General features: G+C 41.4%; 1 protein-coding gene across 1 annotated transcript; it reads left to right on the top strand.

The window, feature by feature from the left end:
• Window positions 1–258: 258 nt before the first annotated feature.
• On the top strand, window positions 259–18,026 carry stra6 (signaling receptor and transporter of retinol STRA6; the record flags this gene model as incomplete). Its single annotated transcript, XM_083762676.1, has 17 exons — window positions 259–326; window positions 1,879–1,945; window positions 3,253–3,335; window positions 3,475–3,608; window positions 4,921–5,087; window positions 6,559–6,684; window positions 8,585–8,652; window positions 9,672–9,748; window positions 9,861–9,922; window positions 10,401–10,563; window positions 10,958–11,033; window positions 12,584–12,717; window positions 13,390–13,507; window positions 13,837–13,938; window positions 14,234–14,397; window positions 15,595–15,732; window positions 17,803–18,026. The coding sequence occupies 17 exons, from the start codon at window positions 259–261 to the stop codon at window positions 18,024–18,026; spliced, it is 1,971 nt and encodes a 656-aa protein (XP_083618802.1).
• Window positions 18,027–19,431: the final 1,405 nt, after the last annotated feature.

The raw sequence follows: 19,431 nt of genomic DNA, 5'->3' as shown, positions 1-19,431 counted from the left end.
TGGGACCAGGGCCACCTGAATACAGCCTGAGAGCCAGGAGAGTGAGAGAGAGAGCTGAGGGAGAGGAGACCAGACACCAGACAGGGGGGACAAAGACAACCACCACCACCACACGAGGCACTTGTAGCTCAACTTGGGAGAAAGGTTTCCCCCCTTCCTTCCTTCAGGAAGACCACACCACTTGAAGAGTTTGGGGGACCACCGGTGAACAGTGTCTTATTCTCGTCATAAGGATCTGTTTGAATTAGAGACTGCACGATGGGGGACACTATAACAGACTATGAGTACCCTGATCTAGAGCCATACCCACCCAGAGTTCAGATTGAGTAAGTATACACATACACTTTAACCATGTTCGCTTTCTTAGTTTGATGAGGATGTTTGTGTGTTCTGCCTTTGATCTCCTTCCCTAATCCCTATTTACTTAAGTGGCATACATATTCAAGCACTCATAAAAGTTTGTATGACCTCTACACAGTGGAATATAGCTGCTAGGCTAAAGCCCAAGACCGCCAACCATGAGAAATAAGCGGTACACAGTGTATGCAGTGTGTAGACGTAACAGTGCTTGTTAAATCTGCTGTTATGTCTTAACATTTGTAGTGGGATAATGGATTTAGGGGGTGAAGGGGCAAACCAGTACTGTAGCATATACAGTACCTATTCATACTATGGGCTCAACGATATATTGTATTTGAAACTACAACTAAGCCAAACTATTCAATATGGATGTATTCAAAGGCCATTCTGATTTACGACTGGAATGCTTTTTTTTGTCAGAAATGAAATCATTTTGTTAACAGAAATGCAGCACTAAACTAGATATTAGTCCAGATAATAAAAAAAAGGCCAGTGAACAATGTCCAGTATTACATTCCCTTGGATAACATACTGTAATTCAGGGCTGCTGGGCCCATCCCACAACACAAACAGCCAGACAGACACCATGAAGGGTTTCCACTGTAAGTCTTCCTGGATCCATCTAGTCTGCCTCTCTCTGCTATAAGAAAAAGCTTGGTGCTCCAATTTCATTGGCTTGAAAAGGGGGTCAGATATGATCATGGGGAGATTATGACAACGTTTTAAACACATCAAGTTATTATCAGGCACATCGTTCGTGGCACCGGTTAACATTTACATTTTACTGCTGCACCTCCTTCCTATAGCCAGAATGTTCAATATGTCCTGAGAATTCCGAGATTATATGATGCTCTGAATTATACAGAGCTGTAAATGTGCTAAATGGCTCAGGTTGCTGCCATAGTGTGTTCTATCGTTCGGCGTGCCAAGTTATGAATGAACCCAATGTTTGGACAGCTAAGACACTGCTGTGAAAAATGTAATGACATCCATGCAAGAAGCTGCCAACTACACACGCCCATAGGCTACATAGGCTAAGAAGAAAAAGGCACCATGCGTTGGTGCATGTCACACAACAATAGACTTTGTCGAACAACTGTATATCATGAGACTTGTAATTACTATCCCACCAGCATGCTTTCCAACTCCTCTGGTGTATGTATGGGAAGTTGGGAACATGAGTGTACAGTCTGTACACACATTTGTTGTTTTCCTGTGTCACGTTGAAACCAATCTGGTTTAAATACAAATCTCTGCTATACAAAGAGAGAGAGCTATACAAAGCCAGTGGCAAAGTTTCCAGTTGGAAGTGAGTGGTTCACAGAGGAGTGGGTTTGTGTTCCATGAGCCAAGTGCCTTGTAGTTACACTCAAGCAGCTTATCATCGTTTGGTTATTAGTTTACGTATGATTCATGATTTTTATGTATTGCCAAGTTTTTGTTCTTGAATACTGTAAATTAAGTCTGCTAAATGTTTAAATTGTAAATTGGTGGTTTTTCTTTTTTTTTTTTCTCCAGAGAAATTCTACCTTGTGACCCCACTGCCAATGACAGGCTCTACCATATATGTATCTCGGCAATATCTGTGAGTCCCTTCTCGTATTGTTAGCCCGGATTTGTCTGTCCTGTCACCCTCTGTCATTTATTCATGGTGTATGTGTGTGTGTGTGTGTGTGTGTGTGGTAGCCTATCAAGCCATGTCATTCTAATGTTAATCATGTCGTCATCGTGATTAGATTTCGATTTCGATTAGGTTAGATTTTGTCATTGAGATTATGAAATGCATGACTGTAACACTCCTTTGCTTTGTTTAATTACTTGATATAATCCGGATTATATAGAGAAAATAATGTGCAGTCGCTCCGTGCATAAGCTAATTCTGAACAAAGTGACCTGCTGTGGACTAAGTGTTGGCAAAGTAGTCAAAGCAAAAAATTGTCGAACTCAGCTAATATTTCATACAATAAAGCCCATTGCCTTCAACAATAGACAGTATGCTGCACATACCAGTAGTATGTTATGTCAATGTGCTTGTTTAGCTATATATATATATAGCTAAATAAATACTGAAACCAGATATAATCATTAGGGAAGGTGTATGCATGTACTATATGTACTATATGTAAAATCTTCATTTTGACTTTCCAGCCATTCAGTTGCAAATAGTAGTAGCCAATGTGAAAAACTCAGTGAAAAACTGTCGGTTTAAAAAGATTCTTTGTAATTGGCCCATGTCATTGAATGGGTATTTCTCCAGCAGTGTGTTTCCTAAACTGATTTATGTCAATCATTCAGATCGGATCCAAGGAGAGCTCTCTAATGAAGAGAATCAGGGTTTAGTCTTCTGTGGCATGACCTCCCCTCTCTTTGTTTTGGGCCTGAACCAGTCTTATGCCTAATTTATGCTTTGTCATATGAAGGCATGCTGAAAATAGCCCATGCACAAGCTCACGAGTCGCATTATTGTGACCTTGTAGATTGGCTAGTTTCAGCGTTTCTGTGACACCATTGTACAATGAAACACAAATCCGGCTTGAGCCAGACTGAACCCTGGAGTGTGTTAACTTCACTATACTGCGCAGGGTACTTTGTTCTGGGGCAGAAGACGGCTATATGGGGCCAGTCAATCTAAGCTAAAAAGGGGCCTGACCCAAAAATCTTAATCGTTCAAGGTTTTTTATGATCCTTAGTTGTCATCCAAATTACATTAAAAGTTGTTGTATTGAACATTTCAGGGGTTGAACGTTGGGCTACCATTGACAACCTATATAAGCATTAGTTTTGCACGAAAGTCCAAATGTGATGATGACCTCATCACATTTGTGATGGTGGCTATGGCTGTTTTTAGCCGAAGGAGTGTTGGGTTTAACCGAGGTATCTCTTGTGTTCTAGCTCGTAGTCATGCTGGTCCTAGCGATCTTAGCCAGACGCATGAAGCTGTCAGATGGACAGAAAGGATTTCCAGGTTTACTTAGGTGAGGCGGTGTCTTAATTTCCACCTATATTTCTCCAAAAATCACTTTGATCAGTTGTGCTCTATAATAAAAATGTCTATTGAATGTGTAATTGGTAGTATGTATACTCTAAATACTTGATGTTGCTTTGAATCCTCAGTCCTGTAAACTTTTTGGACCATACCCAGCACAAGGGCCTGGCAGTAGCGGTGTTTGGAGTTCTCTTCTGCAAACTGTGTGGCCTAGTGATGTCACCAAACCCCCTCCCTTTCATCACAGACTCCCAGAACAAACGTGAGGAGGTCATCTTTGTTCTTTTTGAGTGGTGCTAGTCACTCCTATAGACAGCTATGTGTGTTCCTGTGTCTGTCCCTGTGTTTGTGTTTCTCTGTCTGTCCGAGTACGGAAATAGCATTTGTGCAGCCTAAAGCCCAAACCGCATCAAAGGGTCGGGTTGGGACAAAACGGTTTTTCAGGTAGACCACACCAATGCAACTCATTGAGGTGCAATGAGTTGCATTGGTGTGGTCTACCTTAAAAGCTGTTTTGTCCCAACCCGACCCTTTGGTGTGGTTTGGGCTAACACACACACACACACACACACACACACACACACACACACACACACACACACACACACACACACACACACGGGAGGCTAGTGCAGTACAGTACAGTACCATTCAGTTCAGACGGGTCTGATCTTTTCTTTTGTACATTCTTGCCACAAGCAACCTTTCACAGCATGAGGAAATCCCCCTTAGCTTGTATTTCTTTTAGCTTGCATTACCTTGCGTTATTGGTTATTGTTTATTAGCTTAAACCTTATTAGTAGTTTAGTTGTAATGGTGTAAACAGTAATAGTTTTGTGTTTTAATTTTATGATGGTGTATACTTAATGTAAAATGTAAAGCTTTTCACAGACCACCCAAGTCTGGGAAACGTTGCTCATTTTGTGAGACACTGTTCAATAAAATGTATCATATGAATGTGATTCACCACCGGCCCCTTTTGAAGAGGTGGGCATGAGTCCAAAAGCAATGTTTGGTTGACAGCAGACTGAACAATACACTATATATCAGGTGCCACACACTGATCCATCACTACAAGAGCCGTATAAGCAACTGGTGTTACTTAAAGAATATTTTGTTTCTATTATACTTACTGTTGTAGGGCCTGGACTGTTGGACTGGACCTTCTTTCAATCATTTTTTCCCTCTTTCTTTTCCCAGACTAGACTATTTATTTAGTTTATTCTGAAATTAAATTGCATACAATCTCCAAACTGTGAAAACAGTGTTCTCAATAGTCATAGAGATATGACTGTTACATAGCGTTTGAACTATAGTCTACATTTTTACTCGCGACCCATAAAAATGTGTCCATGACCCATATATGGGGACACACAGTTTTTTTTAAAAGGTGTCTCCAGTTGTGTGTGTGTGTGGGTGTGTGGGTGGGTGGCGGTGGTGGGAGGGGAGTAATAAGTATATTTGGATGTGAAGTGAAGTGGATAATAGTCTACAGATTCCAAGCAGTACTTAATATATTGGATTTGTACACACATTACTCTGATTCCTAACACATTCCTCTGTTGTATTTGCAGAGAATTGGATGATTCTGGCTGTGATATACTACCCCGTGCTCTACTACCCTCTCCTGGCATGTGGCACCTTACGTAATAAAGTTGGCTATGTCCTTGGTAGCCTGTTATCGTGGACGCATTTCATTGTACTGGTCTGGCAAAAAATCGACTGCCCAAAGACACCTCAGGTAAGCATGGTTTGCATTATTTTGTGTAACAGATTACTCGCATATCGCACTCGGTAGCTGTACGGTGATAATGTGTGCTTCATGGGAGTGGAGTCCCGGGCCTACAATGTGACGGCATTTTGGGTTCGGGGGGGGCGGGTACCGTCCTAAAGTCGGCTCTTCGGTGCTACTGAAAATTTCTGACGAGCCGAAATCATTTCGGCACTACAGCGCCGAAAATGCGGGAAAATAGGAGTATGAATCGGCCCTAACACTGACAGTTTCCTGTCAGCATGCTCCCCCTGTTTAGAGGGCTACCTAGCTCTCTGAAGTCTCTGTAGTGACTCATTTTGTCCCGCCTTCAGGGATTATTGCAAAGACAACCGCCGGTTTGTTCTCGTCTGGACACCCGTTGACGCGAGACCAAAGCCGGGTCTGTGTGATATGCAGGAGATGTGATCATAATACAAGAGTGCAAGGCTGTCTGTTTGGATTCACGGTCACATGATTTCATCTTCACAGCTCACGTCTTCTAGCTTAGCTGCCCTTAGACTTTGCACAGGTGCTGTATTGTGTGGATGTTTTAAGCCGTGAATGCTCATGACTGACTTGAAACAATCGGCTCTGTAGTTTTGTCTTAATAGAGGGGGTTTGTCACAGTTAATCTCTTTAGTGTCTTTTCAGTGAAAGCCTTGTCGTTGTGCCATGGTCTTCTCCTGGTGCTAAACCCCCTGGGGCACCCTGTTGGTCCTACTTTTGTACTGACGGGCAGTGGTGTACTTTTTAAGTGAAAGTATACTATAAATACTGCAATATAGAAATACTTTGTTACAAGTAGAAGTCCGGAATCCAAAATGTACTTGAGTACAAAGTGTTAAACAGGGAAGTAAACGGCAACGCGCATGCGCGAAACAGCAAGGAGTATGGTGCAGAAGGAGAGGCCAAGTGGCCAACTGAAAAAAATCTGAATATATTTCTCTCGTTATATCAATGAAAATGCGCTAGCAACCCGTCGGTTGGATTAGTTATGACGTTCCCACACGTCGTACGGTCTATTGTAATTGCTGTTCTTTTGTTGTGTTAATTGTTATACCTTGCTATTGTAATTATTTTTAATGGCATGGTCACATATAAAAAAAATTGCTCAATGATGAGAACCACGTGGGAATGGCATGGGTCCAGTGTGGATCTCGGACTTCCTGTGGCCATTGTCTTAAGACGTCAGTCGTTGACTCCAATGTGACTTCAATTTTGTGCAACGTTTTAGCCTGATCAGAGACCCCATTGACTTCCATTATAAAAGAGTTAAATATATTCAATAGGGGAAAAGGTACTTCTGTGGCCTACAGGCAGCATGCATACAAAGTTTGGCAGTGATTGGGCCAGTGGCGGCTTGCAAGATTAGCTCCGTGGACTGACTGACTGACTGACTGACACAGACAGACAGACACTCTCATAGATGGATGAAGATTTCCTATATTTCTCTTTGCAGATCCACAAATACTACTCGCTTTTCTCCAGTCTGCCTCAGATAGCCTGCCTAGCATTCCTTAGCTTCCAGTATCCACTGGCTTTATTCAAGGGCTTGAAGGGCACCGAGGACAACTCTGGCAAAGAGGTGAGTGTTTCAGTTGAGTGTATGCTTGTTTGTCGAGAAGAGAAAAGGAGGAACCCATGTACTATACATGCACAATTGCACAATTGTTAATTTTGCTACCTTTGATATTAAAAATCACACCTGAGTGAGGGGCGCTCTTAAACCATTTAGGACAAAAATAGCCGATTTGCTCGTCTACAATTCTCTATTCATTGTTAATGGCATTTAATGTTTGTGTTATGACAACAATCTACACTAATAGCTGAATATAGCCCCTCAAAAAATGATAAGTGGTTATTCTTGGGAAAGTTACAATGAATAGCGAAAATCTACAATCTCGCATTGTAATGCCTTGTGAGCTTGTAGATCTGCCATTTTTGAAGATTTCGAGGGGGGGCATAATTTGGGCATAATGTCATGCCCAAAATGGGAATGAAAGTTGTTAAAATGCACTGACTCGTAAAGAAAAAAGAAAAGAATGAAAAGGCACAACAATTCTTGTCTGATTCTGTGCACATGAGAAACCGTCATAAGCAGCCAGTTAAGCACTAAGCTTACCGTGCTGGTGTGCTCACACCAGCTAGGCAGAGGGAGAGTGAGCTCCAGAGCAGCATACCAGGCAGTGGCCTAATCATTTTAAGCAGATTTCATGTAATTGGTTTACGTTATGCACCCGACCAGATTACAAAAAAAAGGTTATGTTGTTTTCACTCTTATGTAGGCACAATGCAGTGTTTATTTCATGCTAATCTCTGCATGGTTGTGACAAAACTGTGGTGAGGCGATTTTTGTCTCGGATGGGAATGGGATTGATTCATGCCCGGCCCCTGTGGCAGCGGTGGCCGAGCGGATTGCGGAGCGGTCTTGATACCGGAAGGTCGCCAGTTCGAATCAGCGGTCCGACACGTTAAAAATTAGGCATTGAACCACTACCATGAAATGTTCTATGAAAAAATCAGGGCCTGGCTGTAAACAAGTATCTGATGCTTAGTCCAGTTACCCTGGGTAAACATAGTACCTTTCCTTTCCTTTTCCCTGCCCCTGCTCACTCACCGCTGTAGACATAATCCTAAAGACCACCAGCCTTACGATGTTCACATTTTGGCAACTCATTCAACAATGAGTAAATTATGAAATGCTAACCTTTTTTTATGATTTATGCTTGATAAACATCCAGATTATCATCACACCACAGAGCATACAGTGTTTTACACGTTGTAAGCCATAGTTTTACATAAACACCTCACACACGTCCTCCAATACCATGATGCCTCCATGATGTTTCCTCACCCACACTCGCTTCACTATACAGACGAGAATGTTGGAATTTGACACGCATTCAAGCTGAGATCCACCTGGTATGAGCTCAAATAAAGAAAAAAATAAACAGTCTTGGAAAACACATCAATTTGTTCAGAATTGCCAAACAAAGGGCCCTATTCTCGTCAGTGCTAAACTCCTTATCCCTAAACTTCTTTGCCTTGTTTTTACTATTTTTAAAAACATTAAAATTGTTCAACTAGCCAATCTACATCAACACGTGAGCTTGTAGCTTGAGCTTGAACTATTCAAAAATGTGTTTCAATATAGTAAAAAAAGGCAAAGAATTTTAGGGATAAGGGGTTTAGCACTGACGAAAATAGGGCCAAAATGTTTATTCCATAAGCCTATTTCAGAACAAATATTTGAGACGAGAATAAACCGCTTTAGCCCGATTTAAACTTTGTCGTATGACATTGTCGTGCGCCGAAAATAGCCAACGTACAAGCTCACAACACGTCACATCCGCATGCGCTGTGAGCTTGTAGGTCTATTCTCGTCGTGCGACAACGTTATACGAAAACGAGCATACATTTAAGCATTATGACATCCCAGCAGTCTGAACTACCCTTTACTGTTCCTATTGTTTCTTATTTGCTAGGATCTAAACAGCAGCTACTATAAAGACTACGTGAAAACAATCCTTAAGAAGAAGCCAGTTAACATCAGGTGAGAATCCATTTTCAGATGGATTGTTGTCACACATTACATTACACCAACACTGTCCATGGTGAAACACATCTTGAGGTTCATCAAACTTGTTCTAATGGTCAGCTACTATTTAACTAGGCCAAGTTATGTCAGTATACCGCACTTAAAAAATATATATAGTTTGATTAATATTTGTAAGTGTACTAGGTCACCAAACAAAGCGCAGGGAAGACATTTCTAATAGACACATTTCAGTGACACTCCGTGACACTGTTGTAGGAGCAGGGGTTTCCCATATACAGGGAACTATCCACTGTTCAGATACAATCAACAAGGGTTTCCACATGATTGCCTGCATAATAATGCAAATAAAATGAAATCCACTTGGCTTAAACCAGTCACTTGCCAATTAGTTACCACTGGAAAAGAGGTAAGTGGTGTTATCTAAAAAGAAAAGAATGATCGATATATTAATATATTGAGTGTATGTACTGTATATATATCAGAAAAGTATTTTTTAAATCAAACGGTATGTACTGTATCTTTTCGCATAATTATATGAATACTAGTATTATTATATTACAAAAGCCCAGTCAGATGGTTGGTTGATTTTTGAGGTTTCTTTGACAGTAGTGGGAATGTCTTTGTGCAGACCAATAATTAATGCATTAGTCTGCACGTCTAAGTTCTAACACTCATGAATGGATCTTGCAGCAGATTGTCCCTGGAATGCAAATAGCCTGTCAGTGATGCAAACGAAAATAAATTTCCTGATGCCATCATGGTGAATGGGTGCTAGGAAAGACGTCGTTTCCATCCTGCTTTTGGGGGTTACCTGGGTGTGCAACATATTGAGTAGACATGGGGGGGGGGGGGGGGGGGTGGAAATAGATTAGGATGTCCAAAGGAATATGGGAGGAAGCTCTTGTATCCTGTTGAGTGCCTTACTCTCAATCATCATAGATCCAGTGAAATGTGAGATGAAGCTTATGTTTTAACCAAAAACCAGTATAAGTAATTAAGTATTTCCTCCTCAGGTCTAGCACAGAGAAACCTACACTTGCTGAGAGGATAAAGGATGCAGTGAAGCCCTATATTTATACACCAGAAGAGGGTGAATATGTCTCCTGTGTATTTTCTTTTCTTTCTTTCTTTTTTTTACATTAGCTGATGATGGTTTATTTGTCACCTTCCAAATCTCACACACAACTTGTTTTACCCACCAGTTTTCCGGTTTCCACTGAAGTTGGCAATATCTGCTGTTGTGTCATTTATCGCTGTATACCAGGTAGTAACATAATCTATTATTGTAGACTACTAGACTCATAGTTTACTTTAGACAATAATGGTAGCCACAATCTCCCATGCACTCCCATCAATGTTTCCTTTATTTTGGTCTCTATACTTACAATATGTTATATATTATGTTGTTGTGTGTTTACTGGTACTAGTCTTATTAAGAGGATAATGTTCATTCTGTATTGTGAAGTTTAGTGGTACTGTAAACTGAAATAGTTGGAATACGTAATATCAGTGTCTTGTAATCCCATGTGACATGGGCCACTTGTGTGGTATGACATTAAATCATTCATCCATCCACACATACAGTACATCCATTCATACATCCATTCATATAGCATAATCCACACGTATGCACTGTTTCCTGTAGTAAAGGTGTGCTACGCTCCTCTTAAACCGCTTCATCACCAAGAAAGAGTATGCAGTTGTCATACACATTCAAACTAAAATGAACGTCCCTCTCTTAGATGGCGCTCCTGCTGCTTTTGGCAGTGGTGCCAACCCTCCAGATCGCCCGCATGGGAGTCACAGAAGAAATTGCCTACTTGCTTCAAGGTTTTAGGATCAATCTGTCTCCAGACAATGCGGAAGTGGTCCGGATAGTGGTCCACTATATGTGGTGTGTGGAAGGTGAGTGGATGCCGGGAATCGAGCCATTCATCGATGGGGATGTACACAGCTCGTATTGATCACTTACTGAATTAATTGGAATTTCTGTATATTACTTCGGTGGTAATATCACATCCGAGTCCAGTTTCACTTGCCGTCTCAGACAAGCTGTCTCCGCGGGCATTTCCCCAGTACAATTATCAGACCATGCTGATTAATAACCCATATTTTCTTTAAACAAGGTCAAAGGCAAGCTGGATTAGTTGAGCTCAGCAATACGGGCCACTGATTCACATCATGCTTTGTTCACATAGGATGGACTCTTGGTCAGCAGAAACAGATTTCTGCTGATTGAGCTGAATGTCAATAACTGAGTAAACAGCCTATGTGGTGTTCTGTCGTATTGTTTTCGCAGTGTGTTATATCTCCGCCATGACCCTGGCCTGCCTAGTGAACCTGGCTATGCTCATGCGATCCATGGTTCTGCATCGGTAAGTTTCACAATAAAAGCCTTCATCTGCCTATTGCCCCCAGGCAGATGAAGTCTGGCCCCTCGCAATTGTGGGAGGACTTCACGGCTGAAATTCACGGCTAACCAACCAGGACCCAGTATGCAAATATGGGGCGGGACATTGCAGAAAACAAATCTAACACTGAGAGGGACGAGACTAATATCCACGCAATGATATTAGTATCACTACGCGAGGCTACAATAGAACAGTATGACTGCCTCTATACTCTTTCTATATTCTTTTTTTTTAAAGATATCTTTTTGCGGCTTACGCCTTTTATTGATTTTTTAAGGGACAGATAGTAGGCTGACAGGAAACGGGAGAGAGATGGGGGGATGACATGCGGTAAGGGCCGTGTCGGGTCCGGGAGTCGAACCCGCGGCACACCGCGACTGGATCACCAGTCCGGTGCCCAGACCGTTACGCTACGGCCTGGGCCTCTATATTCTTTATTGTAGTAAATCCTATAGATAGTGTGGCAAAAATACCCTGTGTCTTCTGTGTATTTAGAGCCAGGAAAGGGTCACCAGCATCTGATGTCATTGGGCGTACCTTTATATGCAGTTTGCACACTCTTAAGTACACAGAAGACAAATTTTGTGCCTTACTAGTCTCATCAGAACAAAATGGAGTTAGGTCCAAAATCGGTAAAGGTTCCATCATCTCTCTTTGAGTAATGACACAGATTGCAGTTAATGTCACGCAAAGAGTTGCATACTGTAATTACCCAGAGAAGAACATTGACTGCAGGAAGAATGTAAATGGTTATTAAGATGAGACATTTAATTTGTTACGCTAATGATGCCTTATTGAAAGGAATTAGTTTCTTAATTGAGTATTCAGTTGAGTTGCAATTTACACTTGTTCCTTCTTAATTTGTCACCTAATTGTGCTAGCCTGGCACTGCCAGACTGATCATGTGGGATCACTCACACATGCCCCACGTTGGACATGATCCCATTATGGTCTACTGTAGCAATGCCAGGCTAAATTTGTGCAGCTAATGACGAATTAGTTTTTACAACACACAGGGTAAAACACATAGGGCTTTCATTTTTAAGCAATGTCCAGTTATTTTATATTCATGGCTTTACAGGCATTCACATTTGTTTTTCTCATGATCGGCCAATACCGATACCACCAATACTGATCTTGTGCGTAATGGGCAAATTTGAACATTTCCAAAATTATTATGTCAAAACCCCATGTCAAAATTGTTCCTGTGTGTGTGGGGAGTAAGTTGTCACAAAGATGCAAAATGATATATCTGATTTTACTTTTATACCACTTAACTGGTGTAAAAGGTTTCTCCAGATAGGGTGGTATGCACAGTGCACACACAGGTTAGGTTAGGGTTTGAAGTAGATTGTCGGTCTAATTGGACCAATAGTATTCGAAGTTCGGAACTAAAGCCTGTACACGATAGGGTAAATCACCGTTCGACTCATTTGGAGTGAATATCGGCCGATCACCGATCTGTGGCCGAGTGTCTCTAATCTACAGTCATAGTAATGTTGATGTTCCCCCAGGTCAAACCTGAGGAGCCTGTACAGAGGAGACATCTATAACGTGTACAACTGCCAGAGGAGTATCAGGCCGTCCCGCCCTGCTCTGGTCTGCTGGATGGGATACACCAGCTTCACGGCAGCACACTTCTGCTTCGGTACTTAAAACACAATCTGTGCTGAAACGAGAAAATCTCGTTAATAGCTACTGTACCCCACTGTGCCAAAATGAGATTATGAGATTTGATTAAATTTGGATTAAAACATAAATAAAAAATTTCGATTTTTAAAAATTATTTAATGTGATTTCTTTTTTGCATCCGACGTGCACACACCCGTGCTTATTTGCTGTTTTTCTGCTCTATCCCAGTCAATATGGGATGTTTTGGACCTTAGAAAACCTGAAAACGGGAGGCATACTATGATCCGACGGAGCATTGCTCCAAAGGAGCAATGGTCCGAGGTGCGCTGGGGGTCGGGAGAGGGTTGGCGTTAGGTTTTGGTGTCTGCCCCGGGGGAGGTTAGGGTTAGGGTTTGAGGTAGGTTGTCGATCGGATCAATGCTCCGTCGGATCAAAGTATAGTAACCCCTGAAAACAAGCTAAGCTAATGATGCTACCACCGCAGGTTGCTAATATTGTATCCATCGGAGACCATAACAGCTATGGATTGCTACACTTCCTGGTTAGTCAGATGGCTGCTCCTCTTCTTTGTTTTTTCACTGATTTCTCTGACACTGGTTCCCTAGAGGGTGCTTGTAATGTGTTAACAGGGGGGGTTCATGTACTCATGTATTCAAGGTCTGGAACTGAAAGTTGGTCTCCCCTACAGGCATGATCATCCAGACCATGGTGTTCTTTCTCTGTCTACTGATCGCTGTCTTCTCCATCATCATGCCCATCTTGCATGGACAGAATCTTATGCTCTTGAAGATGCTGTGGAGCATGTGGTGGGTGCTCGAGCACACTCATCTTTGCTTGTCAACATTCTGCATGGCTAAGACCCTCATTTACAATCTAATAAGTCTGGACTGAATTGCGTTTTGTCTGACCTGGTGTGCATTGAAGTGTGTACTACTTGATGCTGCTTGTGATATCTTGACTGTTGTTTTGCTGAATCCACAGCCTTGCTAATTTCAATATCTAAACTCCATTCTATAATATCCTCTGCTCAGTAACCACTGTGGCCTCTCATATTATCTTCTCATTAAGGAATTTGTGTTTTGGAGTAACCTTTTCTTCTCACCATTGATGTGTGATTGTGTATCTGTTGTCTTAGGCCCTTCTGGTTGATGCTGCTTTTAGCAGTATTGTTTCAACACATCTCTGCCAGGTTTTTCTTCATTAAAAAGACAGCAGGCACACGCGATCTAGACAACAGGTAAAACTGCTACTGTACTGGATCTTTTAAATTCAGTTTTATGATGCTTTTATTGAAGTATACTATTTTTGTAAGCTTTTCCAGCATGACAATATGCTACTGTAAGTAGGTGACTGCACACTTTATGTAGGTCAACGTCGAAAGGATGGCTGGGTGGGAATGATCATCAGTAGGTTGACTCAAAGAGATGATTAACTTTTGGGTTTCAAAGGTTACGGTCATGTCAACATCTTTTATGCTTAATCGTAAGAGGGTGTTGTGCAGCGAATGTGGGTCTAACCTGAATTATTTGCAGGGGAGTGCTGTTTCTACTGACCTACCTGCTGTTTCCGGTCAATGTTCTGATTGGGGTGCTGCTGGGAGTATGGCGCATGGTCATCACAGCACTGTTCAACATAGTCCATTTGGGCCGCACAGATATCAGTCTGATGAACCGCAATGTGGAGGTATTTGACCCAGGTGAGCACATATCCGTCTGAACCACCCCAGTGAGCTAGCTGTTGTGTCACCTGTGTGGCCACACAAAAATTGTTTGGCCACACACTTGCCAAAAGAACAGTTGGAACATGGAAATGGCTTTTATAGCTTTCTTCAGCTTTCTTGTATAGCTGTGTGGTTGACCCGCATTCTCACCCTGAGAATCGAGCGTCAATGTTTTTTCCCCCGGTCACGTGATCCAAACGTGTGACGTGTCACAGATGTCCTACGGAAACCATGTATGTCTTAAAAGTCGCGAATGTCGTGATCCGCAGGGAGAGATCTTTTTATCAATTAGTCAGGAATGTCGTGATCTGCAGGGTATGTGTTAATATAAGTCAGAAGAAGCAGGCTTCACACCGCTTGACAGGCACTCTCAAAAATACATTTTTTGAGGGGTACGTAAACACAAACATTGAAGATAAAAGTGTGCAAACACAAAAATTGAAGACAGTGAGGATGCAAATTGTGATTGGCCGGAATGAGATGATGCATGTCGCATGATGATGTATGATGATAAAAGCGCCCCTCGCTTCACTTAATTATTTTATAAAGAACTGTTTGGTTCCATTTTGAACCTTTCTGTGAGATAGTATATCACCATATACAGTAGAAATGTTTTTGAATACTTATCACCATATAGTAATGTTTAAGTGTGCATCTCATGATGGATTTCAGTGCCTAATTAATGGATTTTTGTTTTATTTATCATAAAGAATTACATGTAGATATTGACCTGAAGTATACAGGTCAGAACACTATTTCACCTACAGTATGTTTATTTTTCCACCTTGTTAATTATCTGTATTTTCTCTCCATTGCTGCAGATACAGTGCTTTCAGATCATCGTGCAAAGCAAAGCACTTTACTATAAATGTATGTTTCTCTAATGAGCCCACTTAGAGGCCAGAAATCACATCCACTTTAACAGACTATAGAAGCTTGTTAAAACAAACCCTTTATGATCTCTATACAATACAGTACAATACATACGTGCACGACGATTACAAAAATGGTTGCAGCTATGAGACATCTTTTGTTTGGGAAAGGAATAGATGAGATTGAAAAAACAATCATGGCTATTAGGTGTGATTGCCTCTGAGGCAGGCCTGGGTGAAATCCCCTCGTGTTTATTGCTTTTGCCCAGTCAGTGATTCCCCACCCTCTGTGTTTCCGCAGCCTACCGCTGTTATGCTCATTATCTAAAGATTGAGGTGAGCCAGTCTCATCCTGTGATGAAGGCCTTCTGTGGGATGCTGCTCCAGTGTGCCGGCCAGGGGGGCAACGCTGCACTTAGCGGGCGGGATGCAGAGGAAGGTTTGTACGCCTTGGTAGAGCTGTACTGTACAGTAGGAGTTATACATTTATAATAGAAATGTATACATCTCCATAATTACAGGTTTGTAAAGACTGTAGAATTGTAAATGTTTTTATTGGATTAGTCAATGGAATCAACCAAAAGTATTTGGGAAAAAATGAAAGTGTGTGTGTGTGTGTGGGGGGGGGGGTTATACTGCATAATCTTTATTTAAATAACAGGGCTGTGACACCTTTAATTTCTCCTGAGGTGTAAAGAATTCAAACAGACTGACAGGTCACTCAATACATAATAAGATCATGAACACTGTCTTTGCACGTCGTAGAGAAGGAATGGGATTTCAGTGGCTGTGATTGAATTAGTCTGTGAAAATTGAGTCTTCATATGGAATCATTTACAATCCTACTGCTGGCCTCAATCAGACCTGTCTTTGACTAATGGGCCATCCTTATGGTGATGGCTGTATTTAGAGCTCAGCCACTGTGAAAGGCAGTGTTATTTTTATGTAGAAGTGCTTGTTTTTGTATAGGCTTACAACATGACAATTGTAGATCAGCTATTTTCAGTGAAGAGATTTGGCTTAGGCTAGATGGAGAAGGGGGGTTATGTGGTTAATGTACTGAGGGAAACAATTATGATTTGCTAATTGGTAGCCTACTCTAGGTAAGTCTTGTGGGTCAACGTGGTTGTTGAATTCCATGATAAGGGCATTCCATGTGAGGGTAAATGGCCACGGTGTCACTAGATGATGTATGGTCACTGGAGGCTCTACAACATAGAGAGATTTGCAAATGCTTTAGTATTCACACAGCATAGTGGAAACCAGCTGCCTGTAATAGGCCTGGAATAAAATAAAATAAAGAAACCAATTGGTGTTATTACTTGTTTGCAACTTTGCATCTAAAGAACAATGCATTGATTATCAGTAATCTCTTGAATTATGAAATCAGGCATAGAATAGCTGATTCCAGATTAGTATATTGAGTCTAATTGACCGTTTCATATTCATGTGGCACACAGGGCTTAAGCTTTCAGTGTGTCTAATGGCAAGAAAACCCATTCTGGGCGACAACCCCTTTTGGTGTTCTAACTTCTAACCCTTCTGGACGGGAACCCCTCTTGGGGTTCTGTACAGTATTCAAAAATGTTTGATGCTGCTATATAAATATTTGATTTTTTCCAGAAAACTTAGGTCAGGATTTAGAATCATTTTTAGAATCGGCCTCAGTCCAAAATGAGTTAATTAATATGCTCCAAACCACACTCTGAGGATTATAATAGGATTGCTTCACCTTATTACTCTGTGAAGTAACTGCTGTACCCTTCCTTATCTACAACACTCTCCTTAGATAAGGAAAGACTATTTATATGAACTCTGGTATTCTAGGGCCAATATTTGGCAAGAATTGCAGATCTATACAAGCTCAAGATACATTGTGTTGCGACGTGTTTTGAGCTTGGATCGGCTAGTTTCATCAAATGTTTGCATGGTGTAGAGAGAAAGAAAATCACTTGTGTGAAGTTAGGGGCACTCTTATCATCATACATCACATTCCGGCCAATCACTTTTGGCGTCCTCACTTTTTAAACCTTCAGCCAATAAAATCATCGCTAGGCATAAAGGAGGGGGCCCAGTATAGACCCCTAGGGGACTCTGGTCAACTATGTAGTGGTTTTAACCCATTCTGACCTGAGATCAGATTCATACGAGGTTTCCGCCGGACACACACTGGTCTGATGAACCCATTCTGACCTGAGATCAGATTCTAAAAATGTCAGTCGCTCTTCGATTTTTCAAAAAATAGCAGAACTACAAGCTCGTATCGCGCCACTCGGTGGCGCGATATGAGCTTGTAGATCTGCTATTTTTCAATAGCTAAAGCATAACATGATGCTGACACCAAAATGGGTGCCCGCCCAGAATGGGTTAATGTGCTGATCATGAGACTATAGATTTTGGTATTGCCATGATTGCTATAACTCACACAGCCCTCGTCATGAAGTCTTGTGACGTGAATGTGTCTGCCGGAAAGACCTCAGCGCTGACGTGGCATTCTGAACGTTCTTAGGGATCCAGCTGGTCCAAAAGGAGAAGAAGCTGAACAAAGTGTCCCACGCTAAGAGGGCTCGTGGACACTGGCAGCTCCTGTACACCCTGGTCAGCAACCCGTCGCTGGTGGGCACGAGGAAGCACTTCCAGCAGCGCCACTGCACCGCAGAGAGCATTCTCAACGGGAGCCTCACCAAGAAGGAGGCAGGAAGCAAGGAGACGGAGGCTGCAGTCAGCGACTGAACCTGACGCTGACACACCTCCTCCGGCTGTTAAGGATTGTGTGTCTCTCTTGCGAGCAAAGGCTCTCCCGGTTTATGTTTTTTTGGACAAATGAGTCTGACATATATCAATTGTCTGGCGCATTTGTAGCTTGGTGCCTCAGTAGAGTCCAATTTACTGTGCATTTACTGCATGCGATATCTATCCTGTGCAGCCTATATCCAACCAAGTGTTGCATTGCATTGTGTATGATAGCCAGGAGCTCTAGTCCAGCAGGCAGGCTGGTGTGGCACTGAACTGTCTAACCATTTCCGTGAGGTTAGATTGTGACTATTTATGAATGTACAGAATGTAATGTTTGACTGTTTTTGTGAGAATTGGTATTAAATGTTTCACTTATTCTGTGTAATTGACTTTAAACAACCTGAACCAGACAAATAAAGCCCATGGCTTTGTTTTATTTGTAGGACTTTATCTTCCAAAAAGAGAGAGAGAGAGAGACAAAAGTGTGTGGTTTCTTTCTTGTCTAGTTGTGAAAATGAATGCCAAGCATCCACACAGGATCCTCTTAATTGTGTTATATCCACATGTCATGGTTTATTTCTACATTTCAGTCCTTTTGTAGTAATTCTATGAAAATAAGACTTTAAATATATTTTCGATTAAAATGATTGTATAAATTCCCATTGCCTACTCTCGTTTGATTTCTGTTCTCCAAATGTGGCAACTGTGTGACGACGGCTTTCAAGTGACATTTGATTGGACAAAAATAATATTGTGATTGAACAACGTAGGCTAATCGTCGTGATTAACAATGTAACGATTGCAAATTAATGCATCGATGCGTCTACAAAAATAAAAACGTTGTGTACATTATCATAAACTAAGAATAAACCAAGCCAGTAATTTACGATATGATTTAGTCTAATTATAGGGTAGGCTCTCTTATTGTTTTTAATTTAAAACAAACCACCATTTTCACAAACGAAATGTTGCGTTTAACATAATAGGCTATATCAAAGCAGCGTCTGTGGCTCTCATACACTCAGCCCTTTTGTGTGAATTGTGCAGTAATGTAATTTCTAACAAGCGAATTCCAACATCTAGGCTATAGCCTTTGTCATAAACATAGCCTACATTTAATTGACCGATGAACAATGAGAAATAAAAACTTCACCTTTACCTGTTTTATTAATTCCACGTACATAAAATTATATAAAAAATCTTGAAAGCTCACGTTCAGTTGATCACAAAAACTGACTATAGGCCTACATAAAATTACAGGACAGTGAAGCCTGCTTTCTTGATACTTCATAGACTTTTTACAATAGTAAAAAAAAAAAAATCCACATGGCTATATAAGCTACATCACATTAAGATCTAAAGACTACACTAATAAACCACATGAAAATGTGACATGCCATGG

Source organism: Protomyctophum parallelum, assembly GCF_964188405.1.
Source record: "Protomyctophum parallelum genome assembly, chromosome: 4".
Classification (NCBI taxonomy): Eukaryota; Metazoa; Chordata; class Actinopteri; order Myctophiformes; family Myctophidae; genus Protomyctophum; species Protomyctophum parallelum.
Note: the sequence above shows the minus strand (reverse complement) of the source record. Positions and strands in the feature narration are given on the sequence as shown.